At 40.3% G+C, this 22,851-nt stretch overlaps 2 protein-coding genes across 4 annotated transcripts; both read right to left on the reverse strand.

Annotated features, from left to right (window-relative positions):
• Positions 1-758: 758 nt before the first annotated feature.
• Positions 759-8,987, reverse strand: LOC136665841 (rabenosyn-5). 2 transcript variants are annotated; one of them, XM_066643647.1, is made up of 12 exons: positions 8,875-8,987; positions 7,481-7,759; positions 7,209-7,340; positions 6,723-6,823; positions 6,489-6,534; positions 6,238-6,399; positions 5,595-5,863; positions 4,917-4,987; positions 4,273-4,359; positions 4,071-4,173; positions 3,747-3,851; positions 759-3,503 (listed from the first exon to the last, which is right to left on the reverse strand). In XM_066643647.1, exons 2-12 carry the CDS (start codon positions 7,641-7,643, stop codon positions 2,421-2,423), a joined length of 2,322 nt encoding a protein of 773 aa, XP_066499744.1. In that variant the 5' UTR covers positions 7,644-7,759; positions 8,875-8,987; the 3' UTR covers positions 759-2,420. The 2 variants fall into 2 exon arrangements, with proteins under 2 accessions (XP_066499744.1, XP_066499743.1); XM_066643646.1 differs by having other exon boundaries at positions 8,789-8,910.
• A 9,057-nt stretch (positions 8,988-18,044) lies between these two features.
• Positions 18,045-22,376, reverse strand: trh (thyrotropin-releasing hormone). Of its 2 annotated transcripts, none has more exons than XM_066644435.1 (3): positions 22,253-22,376; positions 21,065-21,272; positions 18,045-20,017 (listed from the first exon to the last, which is right to left on the reverse strand). In XM_066644435.1, the coding sequence occupies exons 2-3, from the start codon at positions 21,252-21,254 to the stop codon at positions 19,545-19,547; spliced, it is 663 nt and encodes a 220-aa protein (XP_066500532.1). In that variant the 5' UTR covers positions 21,255-21,272; positions 22,253-22,376; the 3' UTR covers positions 18,045-19,544. The 2 variants fall into 2 exon arrangements, with proteins under 2 accessions (XP_066500532.1, XP_066500533.1); XM_066644436.1 differs by having other exon boundaries at positions 21,065-21,275; positions 22,253-22,368.
• Positions 22,377-22,851: the final 475 nt, after the last annotated feature.

Consider the following 22,851-nt stretch of genomic DNA (forward strand, 5'->3'; position numbering starts at 1 on the left):
GTGTTTGTGTTCTCTAAATGTGAACAGGCATCTTTATACAAAAGCTACCAGACACTTTATCCACGTTAGCCACAAAACATTAGAGGCCTACTTGTTCAAAGAATATCAAGAGTTTAGAAAACGTTCTCCACTCGCCGCTGTACAGACATGTTCTTAGTGGTGCTCCGACACGAAATACTGCTTATTCATCATCAATAAACCTGAACACAACAATAAAGAGAACATCAAATGGTCTTCAATTAAGATGAAGCTATCTGTAAAGTAAGAATTTTTAACATCACATAACTGCATTAGTGTTAGACAAAATATCCATTTTATATCTCAGGTTCAGATATGTAATAAAATTAGAACTAAGCATACGTCCAAACACTGCCACTGTAAAAGACTGTAAGATGTAGCATACCACTTAGAGAAGCCTTTGCAAAGATTGTTACATTGGTGATTAGTTATAAGAACAAACAGCATCCAAAGTGTAGAGTAACTATACTGGAACTGGGGACATTATACCACTTCCACAAGTTAACTGTGTAGCATCATACAAGGGTCAACATATAAAAAAGGGGTTTCAGCCAAAGTTTCTGTTTCAAACTCTAGAGTTAGTTAAATGTGAAATACTCCCATTTTTGTGTGACTATTTTGTCTGGGGCCTGCCCAAAAACACAGTGCAAGGCACAAACACACATTGGAGATTGCCAGTCCATCACACCAACCAACCATGTTATTTGGATTGGGAAGATACCCATGCACACACAAGGAGAACACACAAAATTCCTCACAGACATTGTGTGATGTGATATATAACATTTAAAAAATGTATGTACTGTCAAAATAAGAATAAACAGATCTTGGCTCCAAACAAGCAGACAGGCAATTGGTTTAATTTTGTGCAATCTGTGTTGCAGTATTATGAGGTTATCTGATCCCATGTTGTTAAAATAGTCAACTATTGTATTGGCCTACAGAAGAGTAAACAATATATTTGGCTAAAAAAAGAACCAGGAACAAGTCCGTTTAATGTGATCAACCAGGGATCAAGTGCCACTGATTCAAAACACTGAATAATGCTTATTGGGGAGCATTTTGTTAAATGTGTGAATTGCAAGCCAGGGGTGTTGTGCATCTTAAAACAATTATAATAAAAAAGGCTAATCAGAAATGTATTAGGCTATAAAAATCAATTCATGGCACATCCCATGTCCATTTCTATGAATGTAACACATACTACCAGTAAATGTTCGGATGTAATGCATTACAGAAATAATATCTGCATCCATGGTGGCACAACGGGTAGCGTCACTGCCACACAGTTCCAGAATCATGCAGTCTGGAACTTGATTCTAAATCTCAGGTCACTGCCTTGGAGAATATTGGTGTGCTCTCCCTGCCTTCAATCCCACACTCCAAAAACAGCACAGAATAACTAGCTACAGATACAAACCAGTGTGCTCTTGCCTTGCAGGGATTCTGGGTAGGCTCCGGACCCCCCATGACTCTGATCAGGATGAAGCAGGTACAGAAGATGAATGAATGCAAATATATCAGACCCGCATTCCTGGGTCAATGTTCTAATATCCACCAAGCTAGTACTTACTGGCAACATTACCTTATAATTTAGGTCACTTGTCTTGAGTTCTCATACAATGTCCCTCTTTCCAGTATCCTCCCACTTTCTAGCCGTTCAGTTTCTCCATCTTCCCAAATTTTCTATAACCCTGAATTTAACAAATAATTTTAAATGCAATTTAATGCTGAAATGTGTTGTTTCATTATTGACATTGATGTTTTTTTGTGGAATATTTAGAAATCAAGGGAAAGTGTCAGTTTTCACACGCTGACCATAGTGTTGTGTGTAGAGTATGGAAAACCATGTTAACAATCAGTGTTTGCTTTATGGATCACAAATAGGACCTGATGATACCCTTGACATGCGCTGAATGCAGGGGATGTGAATTCATCATCTCGGTGCCCCTGTGTAAGTGCAGGACATTTCTGCTGAGGTGCTTGATTGGATCACTGTCAAAGTATATTTGTTAGTTTGACTCACGTTACTTTGTTGAACTAAATAACAACAGCTGAGACATGACCTAAAATAACCAGGACATCATTTACAAGGACAAAATGTTTTGCTCATGTACTTGGATCAGAAATTCTGCAGGGGTAACTGTTAATAACTGAGTTTCTCCACGCCTACCTCTACTGGAGAGCTTGAAGAAGCGCTCAGATGTAAGCTCATGCCTTTGTGCTTTGGGCAGCACACTCCTAGGAGGGAAGCTCTAGTCTGCCATATCTTTGCGTGTGCAGCACTCTATGCTCGTGACTGAGAAATATGTCAAGACATTTAATGACACCTGAAATGTGTCCTTCATTCCAGTATTCTCTAATATTTGACCACAACAGGAGAGAGTTTTAATGGAATACGGTCAGTGTTTTTTTCTTTTTTGCTCCTGCAGGGTGCAGTATAGCTCCTTCAGGTTTTGTGAGAGTAGCTCTACTTCGTCTGTGCGTCCGTTCAGCTTGGCGTCAAATATGTATGCTCGGATGTTATCGATCTGCTGCAACAGCAGCTCCTCCTCAATTATGTCGTCCATCGCCGGGCCATCATCATCATCTTCGTCGAAGGGATTGGTTGAGGCAGCTGGCGACTTGCTTGGTGACTCTTTGAAAGGGTTACCTTTGTCATCACCATCAATATCATCCTCAAAGGGGTTTCTGGGTGTGCCGTCGTTCTCCTCATCTTCCTCTTCTTCGAAAGGGTTGTATTCTTTGTTGTTTTGGTTAGATGTTTGGCTTTGCTCTTTCTGGATCTCATCGCTGAAAGGATTCATAGGGTCTTCAACTGGGGTGGCGTCTTCATCTTCAAATGGATTCAGGGAAGCGGTGGTGCTGCTGTTTTGTGCCTCTCCAGCAGGGGGAGATGGTGTACATTCGTCTCGCTGAAGAGGTGGCGAATTCCCCGGTAAACGTGGGAACGACTTGATGGACTGAGTCTTAAGCAGTGGACTAAGCACTGGGCTTGCACTGAGATCTTCTCTAGAGTTGCATTCTTTCTCCCCATCTTCTACATTCTTCCCTTCTCCAAAATCCAATGAGCGATTTCTGGTATGCATTTTGCTCTCCAGCTCCTTCTGCTGGAGGTATTGAATCTGACTCTGCTGCAGGCTCTCCTCCTCGGCCAATCGCTGAGACATTTCGATGGCCCTGCTGGTCTGCTGGGCATCGAATTCGTCCTGCAGCTGCCGGAGATTCTCCTCCAGCATGGCAATCTCGTCGGTGCGATTGGCCGCTCGTGCCTGCCGCAGGAATGACTCAATGTTGTTGATCTGCTGCAGCAGTGGGTCGTCCAGCTCCTGCCTGTGCGTGTGGAGGGTGTCAGAGGAGGGAAGCCAGCCCCCAGCTTTGGTCATCCGAGGACCAGGGGCTGGTCGGGGGGCATCTCCATTAGCACTGAGGATGGGGCGGTTCTTCTCAATTGCCGACCGCCGCTTTTGCGCCTCTAGAGCCGCCTGTAACAGACAGATTGGGTATAAACTATTAAAGTAACAAGGCCTATTTTTCTAGTAAACCATGAGAACTACTGGATTTGGTTGCCCTCAAATTCATTCCCCACAGTCTAAGGTAAGTTTATGATGATTTGTGCATGCATTTGCAGGATGACAAATACGTGCCTATAAACTTATTTCACTTCTCAGGTTCATCATCAACAAAATGTCTTGGTTGGTTGAGGTCTGTAGATTTTAAAATCTCACCTGTCTTTCCTGTTGTATTCTCTTCTCCTGCTCCTCTCTCCTCTTCTCTTTCAGCTCTTCATATTTCTCTTTTGTAGGGAGGGACATCAGACCTAAGAGCTTTTCCTACAGAAAGTGACATATGTATGTAATTAGAAAGGTTTCTCCCAGCTTTGTAAAGTAAACTGCAATATATATATACATTCATATTGTGTAAACACAAGTGTGTGTTTCTGCAGGTCTAGCAACTTCAACTGTAAAAAAAAAAAAAAAAAAAAAAAACTTCAGCCAACATGACTTCCTCTAGGAAAGTGCTGATGCTCTGTATATGTGACCGAGTCTCACCTGTACAAATAATGTTGCTGAGTAGCGCACCATCCTCTGCAGCTGGACAGATTTTGGGTGGGGCTGCACCTCATCTTTTAGTCCTAGTGTTAGTATCTTCTTACTACAAAACACATGCACATTCAGGTAGATCACATCATATTTTACTTTTAAATAAAACTAAATAGTAATTTTGTATGTATATATAATCCATGCAGCCTACCTCAGTGCATCAATGTGCTCATAGTATTTCTGTACTTCCAGCCTAAGACCACTAGCCGTTTCCAGGTTATATGTAGTTTCACCAGCACTACAAGAAACCAGGTTAAAAACCAGGTTAAAAACTGGGCAGTTTCTATAATAAGAACATAAGGGATTTGCTCCTACAGATAACCATTTGTAATATTAACCATTCATTCATTCATTATCTGTAACTGCTTATCCAGTTCAGGGTCGCAATGGGTCCAGAGCCTACCTGGAATTATTGGGCGCAAGGCGGGAATACACCCTGGAGAGTCCTTCACAGGGCAACACACACACTCACACATTCACACTTACAGACACTTTTGAGTCGCCAATCCACCTACCAACGTGTGTTTTTCGACTGTGGGAGGAAACCCACGCGGACACAGGGAGAACACACCAAACTCCCCACAGACAGTCACCGGGAGCGGGAATAGAACCCACAACCTCCAGGTCAATATTCATTTATCAGTAAAAAAAATGCTAAAAGCAACTCTATATCCAACCATGAGTTCTGACAACTACACATACTGAGAGTTTACATTTTCATATATAGAATTGATATCTTTATTACATTTTTAGTTTTTTAGTTTTCTTGCACACAAAAAAAGCAGGATGTATTACTTGAGTGACTCAGCCATGCGGATGTACTCTGGAGCCTTCTCATCCACCTTCTCCATACACATCCTCAGCCTCTGAACAGGAAAACATAAAATCAACATGAAGAGTACAGCACAGAGACAGGAAGTGACTAATGGGACTTCTGCCAGTGTCAGCGAGAACGCAGAGCTACTTAAGATGGAGGGTAAAAAACAGATAGTCCATACAGATTATTAGACTAAACATTCTGACCTTTCTTTAGTCAGTATGTTGCCTTTTTTACTTTACTTTTTTTAGGCATATCAAAGAAATTCACTGATATGAAAGAACAGTGATTTCATTTTATTCTTGGATTAATTCATTATTGACGCAACATATTTTGAAATATGCCAGTACTACTGCATTTTGTCTGTATTCCAAAACATGCATATTATGGCTATAATACAAATATAATATAAAAACATTAGGTATCATGATTATAATGTCTGCCATATCACTGAACTAATGATAAATTATTTTACAATATATTATTGTAAATCATTACAATAATTTATTGCGAACCCTTTTAACTGTAAAATATGCATGCCTCTGCTGGTTTATTAGATACTCTTATTTATATATTTGTCAACAGGCTATGGAAAACGCTAAACTGTGCCACACTGTGACCCAAACTTCTGCTCACATCTCTTACTCGCCCTGTACCTCATAAAGTTTGACAATGTCAGGCACGTGGTCTTTCTCCTCCAGTTTGTGCTGGTGCCGGAGCAGAGCATCCATGCAGTGTCTGCAGCACCGGATACGGTCTTCATCCTTCTCCTCCAACACAGAGCTGACTGAGGAGAGACTGCTGATGGAACCACGACGAGGAAGCTGCTGCTGAGGCGCAACAGGACCACCAGCACCCGGTGACCCTGCCTTCCCTGGACTGCCCGGCACATACAGAGCCTCTCGAGTTCCACTTGTTAGCTTATCTGCCAACAAACACACCAATAATACACGCATTTTAAAAAATGAGTACTGTGCAAGGCTGTGTTTCCCAAAAGCATCTTTCAATATGATTTTTAGACTGAAAAGTGAGTATCACACTGAACAATCTCTCAACCAGTTAAGATGGTTTTAACACTAACACACTTTTTGATGAAAACTGGGCTCAGAAGTGTTAAGTCACCTGGGGAAAACGTATGTTTAAAAGGTATTTTTCAGGTCAAAAATTGAAAAACAGTGTTTTTAAAATGAAGAACACTTAATTCCCAGACAAAATTCCCTCAACTACTTTCTCAAAATGGTTAAGGTTTCTGCACAGTTCAGTACATCACCTATAAACACTAATCATTATATAACTTACAAGCCATTGGTAGGGGCACAAATTCCATGCACTTCCTGCACATGATGGAGCCGCAGAGACGGCAATGATGGCGTCGGTTCCTGATGTTGAATTTGCCCCCACAGTCTGGGCAGAAAGGTACATCCTGGTCATTCACCCATGGCACCACTGACTTCTCTAATGCTGAGCAAAAAGGAAAAAAAAAACAGTGTTTTGTAAACACCACTGAAACTAACTCTTGGCAAAAGGAACAGGTTTAATTTCTTATCTACCTCTTATCTTTCCGCCATCCATGTTGGTTCTGTCAAAAGAAGTAAGCTGGACAAAAGGAAACAAAAGGCAGATATATTTGTAACTTACAGGTGCTCAGTACAGTTCAGTTCATTCCAAACCACTGAGAAAGTAATGGACATTAGTTTTAAGCTTTAGGAATATATTTGTATATTTTCTCAAAATGTACAGATACAAGAGAGCTATCAATTATATACAGCGTAGCCAAAACTCACTTTCTCCAGCCTAATGATACGTTTGTTGACCTCAATAACATAATGGTCGATCCTAGCAGCTCTGTGTTTCTTGAAAAGATCCAGATGACTCCGGGTAGCTCCTATTTAGACAAAAAGGACAAAACATTCTGCCTTTAAACAAGGTTTCATATAGAATTAGTAAACAACTTAATACACAACTGAAATTTCATTAATAGTAAGGGCACAAAGAAATTTTAAGTAATAAACGATAGGCAGTACACAATATTTATTTTCTTTAAAAACATTTTAAAGAGCTTTTTACTTAAGAACATAAATAACAATGATCCAACAACTCCAATTATATTAAACTCAGCATAGAGAATATACAGCCATCAAATATGACTCAAACAGAACAAACAAAAATTCAACATTTCATCTTACTTTTGGTTAAAATGTTTGGACAGTTTTAAGGTGTGTAAATTGTGTTCTGGCACCAATCGAATTTTCCACCGATCTCAGTCTCACCCAGTTCCTGAGGCTCCCACATGTAGGGGTCCACTCCTCCATAGTAGAAAGACTCATAGCTGGTCTCTGTCCTCTCATCTCCATCCCTTTTCAGTAGCTTGTCTGTGGCCTTCTTTGCCTTCTGCACCAAACCTGAGAAACAAAATGGAAAACAAAATTGTTCTTTCAGCATAAAAGAGTTTAATCTACTTCCTCTAAATTCAACTATTCATAAAATAACTTGTACAGTACTGAGCATGTCTTTCCACAAAGACAATATAAAAAGCACTCACTTTTTATTTGTCCACCAACATGGCGGTTGTCTCCAGAATGCTCTTCCTCATAGTGGTCCTGCAGCTGGTAGAAGGACTGCAGGTCTTTTAGGCAGAGAGGGCAGAGAAATCCCTCTTTCACTTCTGCAGAACCCTCAAACGGAGGAGCGTAACTAGAGGCCATGAGGTGGATATGTGAACTGAAGCACTGGGTTTACTATGGCACAGTGGGTGACATCAAGAAACTCATAGCAAACCTGACTGAGGGCAATGCCCACCCCAGACCCTCTCCATCACTCTCTGTGTGACGACATATAGAGGATAAAAAACATTAGGACAAAACCTAAGCTTAAGATGAATACAGAAGACAAGCAACATAAAGCTATATAATAAAAACCATACAAATATCAAGCAATACCTTATCTCTTATGGCATTGAAAGGCCAATATCCTGCTTTGTATTTCAAATATTTTCCTTAAGTTTTCTGAGACCTGTTTCTAAATTTTATAACTTCTGATCGACTGCTTCATGTGTTTCAATCAAAACATGGTCTATGATGAAAATACTCCTTATAACCTCAGCATGAGAGTAGGTTTTCATGACATCACAAACATTTGAATTAATTTAAAGCAGACTTCTTACACGGTGCATATACATGGCCAGCTTAGTAGCAACATATAAGAAAATGACATTAAATAATGTGAGAGAATATTTGTTCTATGTTTGGAAACTTTCTGAAAACATAAATCTCTGTTCTAAATCTATTGTTAACATGGCCGCTCCCATAAAGGGGCTCACTCTATGGCGCATAAATAAATTCAGGGCATGAACTGCAATTAGATTTTTCTCATGTGTTTTACACTTTACAGAATAAAACATAAAAATTATATAGTTTTGTAGTTTCTGGTGATAAACTGACTTCTTGCTCCTTTAAGAGGGAGCAGGTAATTTTAATAAGAAGCCAACTCCTTGTTCATCCCTTTAGCGCTGTGAAAGACAATGCCAGTTGTTTCCAAGATAATGAAATATTAGACTTTTCGCGCTTTATCTAAGAAAGCTTTCTAATTTATGTTAAGATTAAATACTTTGTACGTTATAAAACCATATTGATTCGTATCTCACTAACATTTAGCCCTCAGGACCGCTCGGCAGCTTTTTCGAATTTTCCGTTCCACCTTAAATGAGACAGAGCGTCAGAATAGAACCGCCGCACCGTTTAAGGTGGAACGGAAAATCCGAATAAAAAAAACTCCAGCTCCACAATAGCACAGCAAAGCTAAAGACAGAGGCAGTGAAGAGTATATGACCGAGCCGAGGAGGAGCTCTTACCCGCGGCGCACTGGAGTTGAGCTGAGAGAAAGTCTTTAATAATATATATGGTTTAGTAAAATCCAGCGGATAAACACAGGGCTCACCCTCATCACACGACGGATCATGTGACCTGCCCTCAGTTGATACGGCGGCTCCAAAGGCACATAATCCATGGGTAAAAGACCAACACGTATTCGAGTTTTTTTTCTCCGTTTTCTTAATGCCTATGTCCACAGTCCATGCAGAGCATTCAAACAGACACACCCTAGCAAGCTTCACAAATAGGCAGGGTAATCCACAAAGCAGAATTTAATTCTCCCTTAACCGGATAACTTATGCCTAAATTAAATCAAGTTTAACTGACAGAAAGAGAGGAGCAGAGAGATAATTCACAAGGGAAGAGCTGAGTTTAAATAAATCTTAGGACGTTTATATGGACGACTTTGGGCTTTAGTTATCCAAGTAACTCTTAAATCCAAAAAAAGGTGCAGTATTCCACAAAGCAGAAATATTTTGTTCATGTAAAGATTTGGAGGATAGTTCAATTGATAAAGATTTATACATGTAATTGAAACTATAGGATTAACCTTAAGTACCAGAACATTTCTGTTGTGCAAACCCTCTACAACCACAAGATGGCGTTGTTTGATCCCAGATAATAACAGCTAAGCTCCTTCTGTTAAGACCACTATAGATTCTCTTTGTAATCCAAGATCTTGGGAGTTTACACTCTGCCTTCCAATTAATTTACAACTTCTAATGAGAAGAAAGCAAGCATTTATTATGGCTGTGTTATCAGATTCACAAGTGTAAGTTATTTGTAATCTCAAAACTCATGGAATCCTGGTAGATGGTTTCAGATGTCGGAACTATGTACTTTTTTGAGGCTGAACAATATTAAAGGAATATATTTTTATGGAATTGTTTAAGTGAAGTGGAATCTCATCTTTACAGTTGAACACAAAAGTCAGCCTTTTTAAAGGTGACTGAGAATGTGGCAATTGTACAAGTTGTTTTTTACATCCCTGTCCCGGGCTTTCTTCCCTCCCTTTTCACATGAATTGCTCACTAGCAGCTCAACACAGTCACAACTAGTCTGGTCCTAGCTAATCTGTAAACAGACATTCATGAAAAAGTGTTTGATTATATTATTTCTAATATAAGTTTATAATTAATTGCTATACATATATTTCAGTTCTGCTGTCAGACTAGCCAGAAGCACTACAACGTAAATAAGAAGTCAGTGTGGATTTAAGTATGACTTAAAAGAATAGCAGCCACTGATGCAGCGCTCAATTTAATGCTGTGGTGTCTCTCACTTTATCGGTTCCATTGATTTAGCTACAGCCCCAACAGGCCCTTCATTTCCACAGTGTGGTGTTGGGAGTTCTGTGAATTGTTTTACTGGATATTCACAATGTGTTCTCTCTCTCTCTCTCTCTCTCTCTCTCTCTCTCTCTCTCTCACTATCACACACATACACACACACACACACTAAGGGAAGTGAAGAAACCTGTCTGAACAGGACAGAGGGACTGTGTGATTGTTTCACACGTGCGTGCACACACTCCAAATCTGTGGGTGGTGGTGAAATGTTCCTCCAAAGGAAAATAGAGAAGCACAGTGCAGTAAGACTCTTGGAGGGGGGCCTGTGTGTTTACATCAGCACTGAATGGTGTGTGAATACTGTTCTGGTCTCTAGTTACTGCTCATATCTGGTCAGTGTTAAATGTTGGCAATTTTATTTACCATTAGAATTCACCACTTTGTTTAAAATTGCAACCCACCAGCATGAATGTGAATGAAATGCCAACTATTGTATATTCAGAAACTCAGTGAGCGACAGAACAGACACCCCCACTGGCTGTTCATAGTCCCTGGACAGTTAAGTCATGCAAATCTCAGTCCATGCCACCAAATCGTTCACCTTCAAGTCAGGGGATTAAGTGGTGATCCTGAGAACAGCAAGCACGGCCAACCTGTCCCAAGCCATCAGAGAGACAAAGCTTGCCTATGCACAGAAAATCCATGGCAAAAAAAAAAAAAAACAGGTACCAAACAAGGAGCAGAGCCAAGCAGAGTCGAGAAGTGTACATCGGTTAATTCAATTCTTAACAATGCCAATAGTAAACAGAGGTCAGCATAAATAAAGGAGCCCTGTGATGGACTGGAGCCCTGTCTGTGGTGTGTTCCTGCTTTGTGATCAATGATTCCAGATATGCTCTAAATCCACAGCAACCCTGGTCAGAATTAAATGTTACAGAAATTAATGAATAATAAAAGGAAGATTATTTTGCATTTCAATCACTGACAAAGAATTTTATAAGTGACTTCATACCCCATCTGTTGCACTTGTTGCAAACTTTTTTTTGGGGTGTTTTCCCAGACGCTAATTAAGCCTATACCCCCCTTTCAATGGAAAATCACAATTCAAAATCCTGCACAGCCCAGGACTAGGCTTAATCCCTGTCTTGGAAACCATCGCATTACGTTAGACATATGTCAAATGCAGAACTGTTAGGAGTTTTCATAATTGCATCTAATTTATTGCAAGATCACAGAGGGTAAAAGGTGTATAGTGTAGAAGTGCATATCTTTAAGTTTATCCAGTACACTATATTGGCTATGTTCCAATCCTGAATGTGAGAATCTTACCTGATAAAAGAATCAGCACTCCGTGATCTCTTCCTCTGAGCTAATCACCAGGTAAATGATTTAATATGGCCTTAGGTCACTGAAGGTGAGCTGGAAATGGCAGGATTATTGAAAATCCATGGCTTTCTCACAAATCTTTTCAATTATTGATGGCTAAATATAGATCCCCCAATACAAAACACCTAGTAACTGAATATTTATATTCACATTTAGAAGATGCTGCTATCCAGAGCAGTGCACAAAGTACTGTTTTGACTTCCTTGAATGCATCTTAGCCCTATTTGTATTGGTCCAAAATAACCTTGGATTAAGATATCACTAGGAGTCAATGCTGAAACCTAGAGAGAGAGAGAGAGAGAGAGAGAGAGAGAGAGAGAGAGAGAGAGAGAGCGCAATACAACATACACATAAGTGCAATTCAGTAAATACAGTAAACACCATAATACAGTTCAAATCATTTCTGATATTTTCCACACTATACTTTATTACAACAAGTGGGAGTTCATTCCACCATCTCAGAATCAGGATAGAGCCCTAATGCTTGTCTTTCATGCAGCATGAAGGACTGTGCATCAAGGAAAGCTTAAAGGGAACAGAGGGGCTGGTTTATTCTTGGGTTTGTAGGTGAACACCAGGGTGTTATTTCTGATGTGAGCAGCTACTGGAACCAGTGAAGGAGTAACATTGCATGAAATTCAGAAGATTGAAGGCTAGCCATGCTGTCACATTCTGGATCAGTGGCAATGGCTTGAAAACCAGTCAGAATCTAGTTGAATTTGTCACGTCTTAAAATGACTATAGTCCAAACAAGTACCTGGGTAGAGAGAAGGAGTTGAATCCTTGGCGAGGAGAAAACAGCATGAGTGAGTCTGGTTTGAAACCAAAGGTAAGAGCGGAAACTGGTCATCGTACATTACACCAAACCTGATTGCAGCTTCAAGAGTGACCAGTGAGATCTGGAAGCATGTTTATCTGTTCAATAAATATTACATTTTTGCCAATATATCATGAGGGAGTGCATATTGGGCAAACTATCATAGAAATGAATAAACAGATATAGGCAGATGGTCTGACCTGAGATGAGAAGGTCGTCTTCCAAATTTGAAACACGCTACATGTTTCCAATATAGTGGCCTGTGAGTGTAAATCCAGGAATGTGCAGTTTGGATGGGAGCTTTGAGCCATTATTAGCTCATGCAATACCAGCTGTAACTACAGGTGATGTGCTCACGGTTACAGATGGACTGCTATTACATATTTGCTCATGTAATAAAGAGCCAGTGCTAGTTTAGGTTGCCTTGTGAAACTGCAGTATAGCGATAGCAATTATAGTGATATAGGTCTTAGGAGATATTTTCTATAATAATGTTATTACATTTTTTCTATGATTATGTAAATAAATCTTAAAATATATATCAATGGCTGTACACTCACTGTCCACTTTATTAGAAAGCCCAACATTGGATTTCCATTGACAGACCACTTCATTTGAAACACCTCTCTTGGGCCTGGACTCACCATCCACTTTATTACACACCAGTCCAGGACTTCTACATATTGTTTCATTAAAAACCTACACACTGTCCGCTCACTGTCACTCACAGCGTATCACATACAGAGAGTACCATCTGCCCTCTATCCTATTAATCGGCAGCCAGTTTCAGATATTATTATTATTCATTCATTCATTCATTCATTCATTGTCTGAAACCACTTATCGCAGTGGGTCCGGAGCCTACCTGGAATCATTGGGCGCAAGGCGGGAACACACCATAGAGGGGGCGCCAGTCCTTCACAGGGTAACACACACTCACACATACACTCACACCTATGGACACTTTTGAGTCACTAACCCACCTACCAACGTGTGTTTTTTTGGACCTTGGGAAGAAACTGGAGCACGAGGAGGAAACCCACGCGGACACGGGGAGAACACACCAACTCCTCACAGACAGTCACCCGGAGCGGGAATCGAACCCACAACCTCCAGGTCCCTGGAGCTGTGTGACTGTGACACTACCTGCTGCACCATCGTGCCACCCATTATTATTATTATTATTATTTTTATTATTATTATTATTATTATTTTTATTATTATTAAGAATTATAATTAGTAGATCATTTTCAGTACAGCAGTGACACTGATATAGTAGTGTCATGGTATGTAAATGGCATGTAATTCTCAATGCTAGTTTGAGGGTGGCCCACCCACCCACATATATCCGGTCAGTAGTGCTCCAGCCTTCAGAAACGGATTCCTGACTCCTGATAAATTATCCAATGTTATTCCAATGTTAAATACACTTGCTGGGTTTATAGTGGAAATATATAACAGAAACAATGTAAATTTTTTGACAGTATTGTACCCTACATTGTACACATTAGATTTTTTTTTTACAGTGTACAGTAATGTACAAACATCAAACACTAATAAAGCGTCCAGTGTACGTGTTGTGTTATTGCAAAAAAAAACAAAAAAAAAAACACGACACTTCTTGTTCCTGTGTATTTAAATATAGAAAACTAATGGATTTTCTAGTTCATAGTCGTCTTGCTTGCGTACCTTACCTGGACAAAAGCTGTTTACATTTATGTTTTTATAGAATCACTCAGGAAAGGTCCACCTACCCGTGCTGCCTATTAACAGAGTTTTTAGAATATAACAGTACTTTATGAAGATGTTTTTGAATTCATGCTCCTTCCCACACATCACCTCTAGGCCATTAGTCTCTGTACATCCGACTCATTTGGTAGCAGCAGAAAGTAGGCGCTAGAGTGATGAGCAGTCGTGAGTGCAGCCCCCCATACACTCGCCTTCTGTCTATTCTCTCATCCTCACACACCTACACCCACCCTTTCACTCTCACACCCTCTTCTCAGAAGAGATGGAAAAGCATTAGTGACCCAAATGAATGCTTTTCAGTGTCCAGATGCAGGTGGAAATTTTTATTTAGGGGTCGTTTTGATTCGGTACTTAGTTAAAGCTAAAACTGTCCAGATTTGCTTATTATTTCTGACAAAACAAGACATCCACAGAATCACTTCACTAATTCAATGACATGAAATTAGGACTGAAGACTCTGTTTACTTTACACTCCGTAATAATGTCAGTGTTGTTTAGTGTGCAAACAAGTGTTTGTCTAGAACTGGAACATCTATGTCAACACTGGGTACACCTTAAAGAGGATGAATTCACAGATTTGAAGGGGTGTCTGCATAGGTTTGGACGTGGTCAATGCACGCCACAATATTTGGGCAATTCTTGACTTTATCCAAAGCTAAAATATGAATCATAACTGTGTACATCATTCCTGAGGACATGTTTAGCCTCCCTTTCTTACTGTGGCTACATCTGTAGGTTTTTCATCCCAGTGCCCCTGACAGTCTTTGTAACACTAGTGTTTATTATCATGACTAATATACTGCCAAAACTGCCCTCACTGCAGGTTTGTTTGAGTGGGTGGGTGGGTGGCTGGGTGAAAGTGTACAGGTGCAAAATAACAATTAGAGTAGCCAGTTGTTATAAGTGGGTCTCATAAGGCTTTACTGGGGGAAACCTGTCGCTTTTTTGACATATTTTACATCGAAGTATACATTCAAATATAATTATAGTTATAATGCTTTAACCTACTGCATTTCCTGCATTAAATGGACCTCTGAAAAAAGAAATCCCATTGGCTGAATGGGCTGTGGCTGAAAAAAGCTAGATGAAAAAGTCAGTTTACATCCCTAGGAAGAACTCAACCTTGGTTTTGTCTAAACATTTATTAAAGGACGAATATCCAAATATTTTTTATTGTTCCCCCTGAGGCTCATATTTGACCTTTGTGTGTTTTTATGCTCCAAAACACAATGCTAATTCAACTTTATACAAACATTTTCAGACTCTTCATCCCTTACAATTAAACAGGCTTGTTTTGTTACTGTCTTTACAATTGGAAATGCCCAAATGGCCCTGTATTTTGCATCATTCAAAAAGCAAGACACAGAATAAACACTCCTCTTAACACTATTCTGAAAGGGGCGGAGCTAAAGAGCTATAGGCTGATTAGGTGGATGTATGCAAATGCATAAACATGCTTTTGTAACCTCAAGTGAGATTTTTTTTTCTATGATATGAATCATTAAAGACTGTAGTTGTTGCATGATTCGTCTTGGGACTTGGATAACCACTAGGATTGTAAGGGGTTAAGCAATTAGAAAGGAGAAAAACATAGAAGTCTAGGCTAGTTGCCACCTACGCCTCATCTTCAGGGAAGCTGAGTTGTGCTGGAGGCCCAGTCTGGATCTTACAGAAGCTAATTAACTGACATCCAGTATGAATACCCTTGGATTGTAGAGTTGGTTTGAAGGCACTCTGCGACTGTGAACTTTTTAAACTGCAGCCATCTTAGCCCTGGCCTACAGATTAAAACCCATCACAAGCTACAGATTAGAGGCCAGCGTCTGATCTTGAATTTAACCAGTAACCAGACCTGATAATAAGTAGACACTTAAGAGTCTGATCAATAGAAAGCAAAAGAGTGAGTGGGCTTTATTGATGGTTGTGGGCTGCGTGTAATTGGGCTTAAAGCAGAACTGACACGAAATGTGTCTTTTATTGACTTGAATTAATGAATGCATCCACAAGTACCCCTCCTAATTGCCTCATTTACGACAGAGAGGAATTGATCTAATGACTTTACCTCCCTCACAAGAACACACTCCCTCCCCTCCACACACACACACACAAATGTTTGATTTTATATGTCATTTATACACAGTACGTGTCCAAACATTGTGGACACACACTCATTCATCCTTTGTAAAAATTTTTTTTGTGAGAACTTGATGGCATTCAGCCACTAGAAGATTACTATGCATTACGAGTTATTGATATCAGGTCATTAGTTCTGCATCACAAACCCCACTCCAGCTCTTCCCAAAGACACTGGTTGGTGTTTGAAACAACACAGGTCCTCATTCTAAATAGGAAACATGTTAGGAAGCTGCTGCTTTCTTGTAAAGCAGGAACTTTGTTATATTTCTCAAAAATTGGCTGCACATTTTAGGAAATTATGCAGAGAAATGTATTCATTTTACACTTATAGTAGCCAAAACTTATAGTGACTTCCCAGGAGCCAGTCTAAATTAGCTTTAAATTCATTCATTATCTGTAAGCGCTTATCCAGTTCAGGGTCATGGTGGGTCCAGAGCCTACCTGGAATCATTGGGCGCAAGGCAGGAATACACCCTGGAGGGGGGGGGCGCCAGTCCTTCACAGGGCAATACACACATTTACTCACACCTATGGACACTTTTGAGTCGCCAATCCACCTACCAACGTGTGTTTTTGGACTGTGGGAGGAAACCAGAGCACCCAGAGGAAACCCACGCGGACACGGGGAGAACACACCAAACTCCTCACAGTCACCTGGAGCGGGAATCGAACCCACAACCTCCAGGCCCCTGGAGCTGTGTGACTGCAACACTACCTGCTGCGCCACCGTGCGCCACCCGCTTTAATTTCATGTTGAAATCAAAATTAAAAGTTGTTTTTATTTATTGCTGATTCTAGTCTTAGTTCTTATTAAATACAATTCAACGTGTCATACCATTTAAAAGACAAAATGTAATAAAATTATATTTAAGATCTTCTTTGTAATATTTAATCTAATTGTAGTGTCGTATTCTGCCTGTAAATCACCTTATGATGTGTGATGATGATGAAAAAGCCTGTAGGATTTAGAAAAGCTTTAAACCATTAAACAATAATATCACTATTTTCACGTCTACTTTACACCATACAATCAAATCTCAATGAGAAAAGTCATGTTCTGCCGATATTCTTGCCCAAATGTCCTGTTTCACTATTAACAACTTAATAACTAAGAAATTAAATGGGTTTCTATTTTTCATTGTTTTTAAAGCTGGAGTGTTTTTTTTTCACTGTGTAGAAATTCAAAAGCAAAAGCTGTTTATTATTATTATTATTATTCAACCAAAACAAAACCAAAAAAAAAAAAAAAACCCTACATTCAATCCACCTTCCAAAGCCCCAAAACACTTGAAACTGCACTGCCTGCTTACAGCTGGAGGAGTCATTCAGTATTAAATAATTTGACAGGTCCACGCATATTAATTTATTTTATTATCAGAGCATTTGATTAATTGATTTCTGTCAAAATATGAAGAGTATCTAAAATTATACAATATTAATTTAAAATAAACTACCTACTCAAGGTCATAGTATGTTGCTAAACCTTTTCATTAATTTAGGCTAAAGGTGTACTAGGCAGTTTTATTTCATTTTCTAACTTGTTTTTAATTTACCCTAATCTATGAGAAACCTGGTTAAACAATACTGTTGTAGCTAAGGCATCCTGACCAGTGTATTCTGCGCATGATAAACCCTGTTTGAAAAACTGTTTATCTGCTTGAACATGGAGGTGGCCATGACTAAAGGCCATGACTTGGCTGTGATTTGGGGTGTGCGCCCCCTGGCAGCTTGGTAGGCGAACTACAATAAGACTGAAAGGCATTCCTTTGAACGTTGAAGTTTTATACGCACACACACACACCACACAAACAAACACACACTGAATATTTCTGGTGGTGGACACGCATGCAGTCATGGTCATGGAAAGCATTTTTATTATACATCATTATAATTTACAGATATATGCTGTATACCATACAAACAAAAATAATTTACAGATCGACACGTTCCCCAACTCATGCACGTACACACTGTAGAAAAATAATTCGCGCGACCCGTTTCGCAGGGGAATATCCACCAGGATTTTACACAGACCGACACAAACAGAGCGTGTGAGTGTGGGAAGCCACGTGAGATATCAGCCTGGTTTAGTGGCGAGACCAAGACCTGAAGGTTAGACATGGAATGTCAAGTAGACGTTTGAGTTAGACGTTAATTAGACATCTGTTAACTAAAAAGACCTTTATTCTAAACTAGTACAAGAATGCCCCTACAGACCATCTATAGCTATTACAGACACAGGATGAGCATCACACACACACACACACACACACACAAACGCAGAGTTCCCAGCAACCAAGCATTCTAACACTTAAATCTAACGTATTCTACTGGACAGAGACTTTTACAGCATTAACAACCATGTCCTACGCGCATGGATCTACAGTTGTGTGCTAAGGTATGGGACCATCTTGAATTAATGATTTTTGGAGTAATATAAACTTCACACATACACACCATTGGGTCAGAATTTCATGATAGGACCAAAAGATAGATTCCAAAATACTTCTATAAAGTTGGAGAATGTTATCATTATCATTAATCTAACCCAAAGAATTATCTACCTATATCTACAGTCACTGTCCATTTTCTTAGCTCCACTGTCCACACAGGTGGCCTTTGTAGTTCTACATTTACAGACTGTAGTCTACCTGTTGCTCTGCATACTTTATCCACTTTCACCCTATTCTTTAATGGTTAAGACCTCCAGAGGGCTGGTATAATTTGGCTGGTAGATCATTCTCAGCGCTCCAGTGACACTGACATTGTTGTGGTGTGTTAAAGTGTGTTTTGCTGGTAGGAGTGGATCAGACACAACAACGCTGCTTGAGTTTTTAACACGTCAGTGTCTGGCTGAACAGAAAATGGTCCAACAACCAAAATCATCCAGCCAACAGCATCCTGTGACCACTGATGCAGGACTAGAGAATGACCAACATGACAGAGGAGCTAGGTGACTAGGTGGAGCTGATTAAATAGACAGTGAGGTCATTTGAATGCTGGGCTAATGAGTATGTAATATCTCTTTTGTCTCTCTCTCTAACCGTTTACACATGACTCTCTATTTTACCTTCTTTGTCTTCTTAATCCTTAACAAATACATAGAAACTGTGATCTAAAACGCCATACTAAAGAATAATTAGAGCAGGGAGGGGCTTAGACACGTGCACAGGACACAGTATGAATCTTAATGCAGCAGAAGAGCAGACATGTGTAAAACTAGAACATTACACTTCAGTCTTTCCCTAAAACCCCAGGCTGGAGCTCATGTGGCTGGGCGGGAGAATGAGGAGTAAACAGTAAGAGTGACGTGTTGTTGTTGTTGTTGTCGATGTGTTTGTTTACGTGTTGTTTGTCGCTCTACTCCAGCTCTGACAGCTCTTCCTCCTGCGCGAGCCTCTTCCCCGGGTGTTGCCTCTTCTCTTCCACGCGGGTTTTGCTGAGATTCTGGAGAAGCTGGAGCAGCAGCTTGGCTTTGTCGCACGTGGTGGTGTCCAGGGCGTCGCAGGGATCCCCGGGAGTCGCGTGCCAGGCGTTGGACGGGTCCCAGAAGCGCTTGCCGGGGTGCTGTCTCTTGCTGAACAGCGCGAGGCGCTTGCCCGGGTGTTGGCGCTTGCTCAGCTCGTTCAGGAGCGCGTCGCGCGCACCGGGGTCGTCGAGAGTCCAGCGCTTTCCCGGATGCTGTCTCTTCTGGAGCTCGAGCTCGGGGTAATCTTCATCCTCACCGTCGCCGCCGTCCTCGTCCTCCTCTTCCTCCTCCTCGCGCTTGCCCGGGTGCTGCCGCTTCCCCGGGTGCTGCCTCTTCTCGAGCCACTCGGACTGAGGCGCGAGCGCTTTTGGCGGGAACGGAAAAATAGCAATGAATAAATCATAATAAACCAGGCGTCATGAGGAAAAGTTTGGGCACGGTGCAAATATGGTAACATGGCTTCCACACGGGAAGATACATTTCTGCACTCATAGTTTCTTAAGTGTTAAATTTAGCAGTTTACCAAAAATAGTGAATTATGAAGTTCTGTGTTGAAGATGTGACGACTTATTTTCACTTTGTAAAACAACAACGTGATTCTGCAGTGTCCAAACATTTCACACACCTGTACTTACTGTCAGTGCTGAAGATGAAGGCTGAGATTCAAAAATGTAGTTATGACCCTACATACTTTTTGAATTTTTGTACCTCTGTAAACTGAAGTTTGAAATTTACAAATTTTGTATAAAAAAAAAATGTGTTCCACAATTTCCAGTAATCATGTTTTGGAAGCGGACTTCAAACCTTTTTTAAACCTTTGCCATTATATTCAAGTCTCTTCTGTATAAAATCAGTTTTTATGCAAAAAACTGCATACTAGGCATTTAGATTGTGGATATGTCTTAAATATTAACTTCAAGATATTTTTACTGTTTTGAAAACCTTGCTATTAAAGGAAAATGATATGTAGAAACATTTTTGGACAGTTGTTTTATCACATTCTTTTTCTCTGTCTCTGGCTATTGAAGTTTGCAATTCACCACCACTTCAATATCAATTCAAATTTTAAAAATAAGTCATTACACTGTCATAACGCAGCAAACACAAATTCTCCATTTACTCCTACACTGAAAAAAACACAAAAACTGACCTACGGCTTTTGCTTAAACATGTATCCCTGCATTCATTATTTGATGTTGTATTTGATGTATATGTTTAATGCATAATGAGTTGAGTGGCAGTTAGTTTCCAGCAGGTACATCCCGCTATACATACTACTAGGGTGAAAATTAATATTATGAAGTATAGGAATGTATAGTATATCAGTTATGTGCATATGAATTACCATACATTTAGAGCAATATAACCATTAATAAAACGAATGTGCTTTTAAACATATGTGCAGCCTCACCGTCTGCGTTCTCCTCTTCTTCCATCTTGTGGAGGATGGAACGCATGAGGAGATTGTGTGCTCTCTGCAGAATGTTCTCCAAGTTGGGGGGCTCTCCAGGCTCCTCCTCTGTTCCAGTGTTCTGACCCTGGACCTCGCTCAGACTGCACAGAGCTGCAGAGGAGAGGAGGAGGAGGAACCACGCCCTCATAGCCACTTCAGCTGGACTCTGCTGACCAAGAACACAAAAAGACAATCATAAAGCTTGAGAAATATCACAGCAGAATTCCAAACAAAAAACCACACGAGTTCTTCTGTGCACTCACTGGGGCGTACCTCAGGGGTTTGTCCTCCGCACCTTAAGTTTGGAAACATGGCACTACATTGCGCCACTGTTATTATTTTTAAGATGCACTGATTCCACATACGGTCTGTGTTTCATTTTTCTGTTTGAAATGTTATAAATATATACCGCACAAGTGTGAATGTGGTCTACCCTTAAATCTCACGAAAGTAAAATCATTCTTTCACATTTGAGAACATGTTTACACTGCAATTTCTTGAACAACAACGTTCCAATATCCTATTCCTTTTGACTACTTGGTATATGAATGATATTAGCCTGCAAAAGATAAGAAAACATAACCACAGGGTGATATTTCACATGTAATAAATACTAATAAAACTGGGTAAATCAACATATGAACTAACAGAAGTAAATAAGCTGAAAACATGTTTGTATTTTTGTACTGATCGAGGTAAAAACATATCAGGGATTTCCCATGTTGCCTCCATATATCCATATAACACCACACTCTTAAAAACAATCACCAGAAAAGATCCTTATTCCACAAAATAATAATTTTGGTTCCCTACAGAGCTTTTTGAACCATGTAAATTAACTATGTGACTTATGTGGCCATTAAACTGTTAGGACATTTCCAAGCTGATTGCAAAAATTTGAAGTACCTCATCATTAAAAGAAAGGGTTCTAGGAAAACACCTTAAACTGGTGGAAGCTCTACATCTAAATATGAACCTCTATCTAAAGCAGACATTCTGGAAAGTGAATTAAATTGGCAGAACCTTTACTTTCCTTAGGGAACCAAAACATAAAACCTTTAGCAGCGTACATTTACTAAAAAATGCTAAAAAAGGTTCTCCTCTGGTATGGAACCTTGGTTTGGCGAGCGTTTAGTCGAGTCTTACCTCGGCTGTAGGACGTTGACTCGGTCTTTTGGTGTAAAACCCCGTTGACGGTGGTCTAATAGTTTCACGAGCCGGTAAAAGTTGTTTGTTCCCCGCCTCTTCTCTACTGCTGCCCGTCGTTGACCCGTCAAGGCCGAGATTAGTGATGCGCTCTTTTAAAATTTGAACTTATATAGGCGCTCCCTCCCCCGTCGGACCGGGCGCACGAGCGTCATTTCGGCGGAGGCATCGTCCCGTTGATGTCATTGATTCATCATCCTGAAGCGCGTGCACTGCTGCGCCTCACCCCACGAGGGAGTCGTGGGTCCCTGAAGTCTCAGAAGTCGACGAAGTTCCACCTGTTTTGAGGCAAGCCACGCCCACTTGCTCTAGGCTTGACTTTGCAATGTCTTCAGTTAATATTGGCCAGGAGCTCATGCACCCAGGAGGTTTGGGTTATAAGCCCACCCGTTTTTACGACAAGACCCGCCCCATTAGCTGGCACTGGCTGGTAGTAGTTTTTTTTAACTCATTCTGCAGCAAACCACGCCCCCGACTGGGATTGGCTTGTAGTTCATTCACAGACTGAGTAACAGTTTATGACACCTCTGAAATCCTGT

The sequence above is a fragment of the Hoplias malabaricus genome, chromosome 14 (assembly GCF_029633855.1).
Source record: "Hoplias malabaricus isolate fHopMal1 chromosome 14, fHopMal1.hap1, whole genome shotgun sequence".
NCBI lineage: Eukaryota > Metazoa > Chordata > Actinopteri > Characiformes > Erythrinidae > Hoplias > Hoplias malabaricus.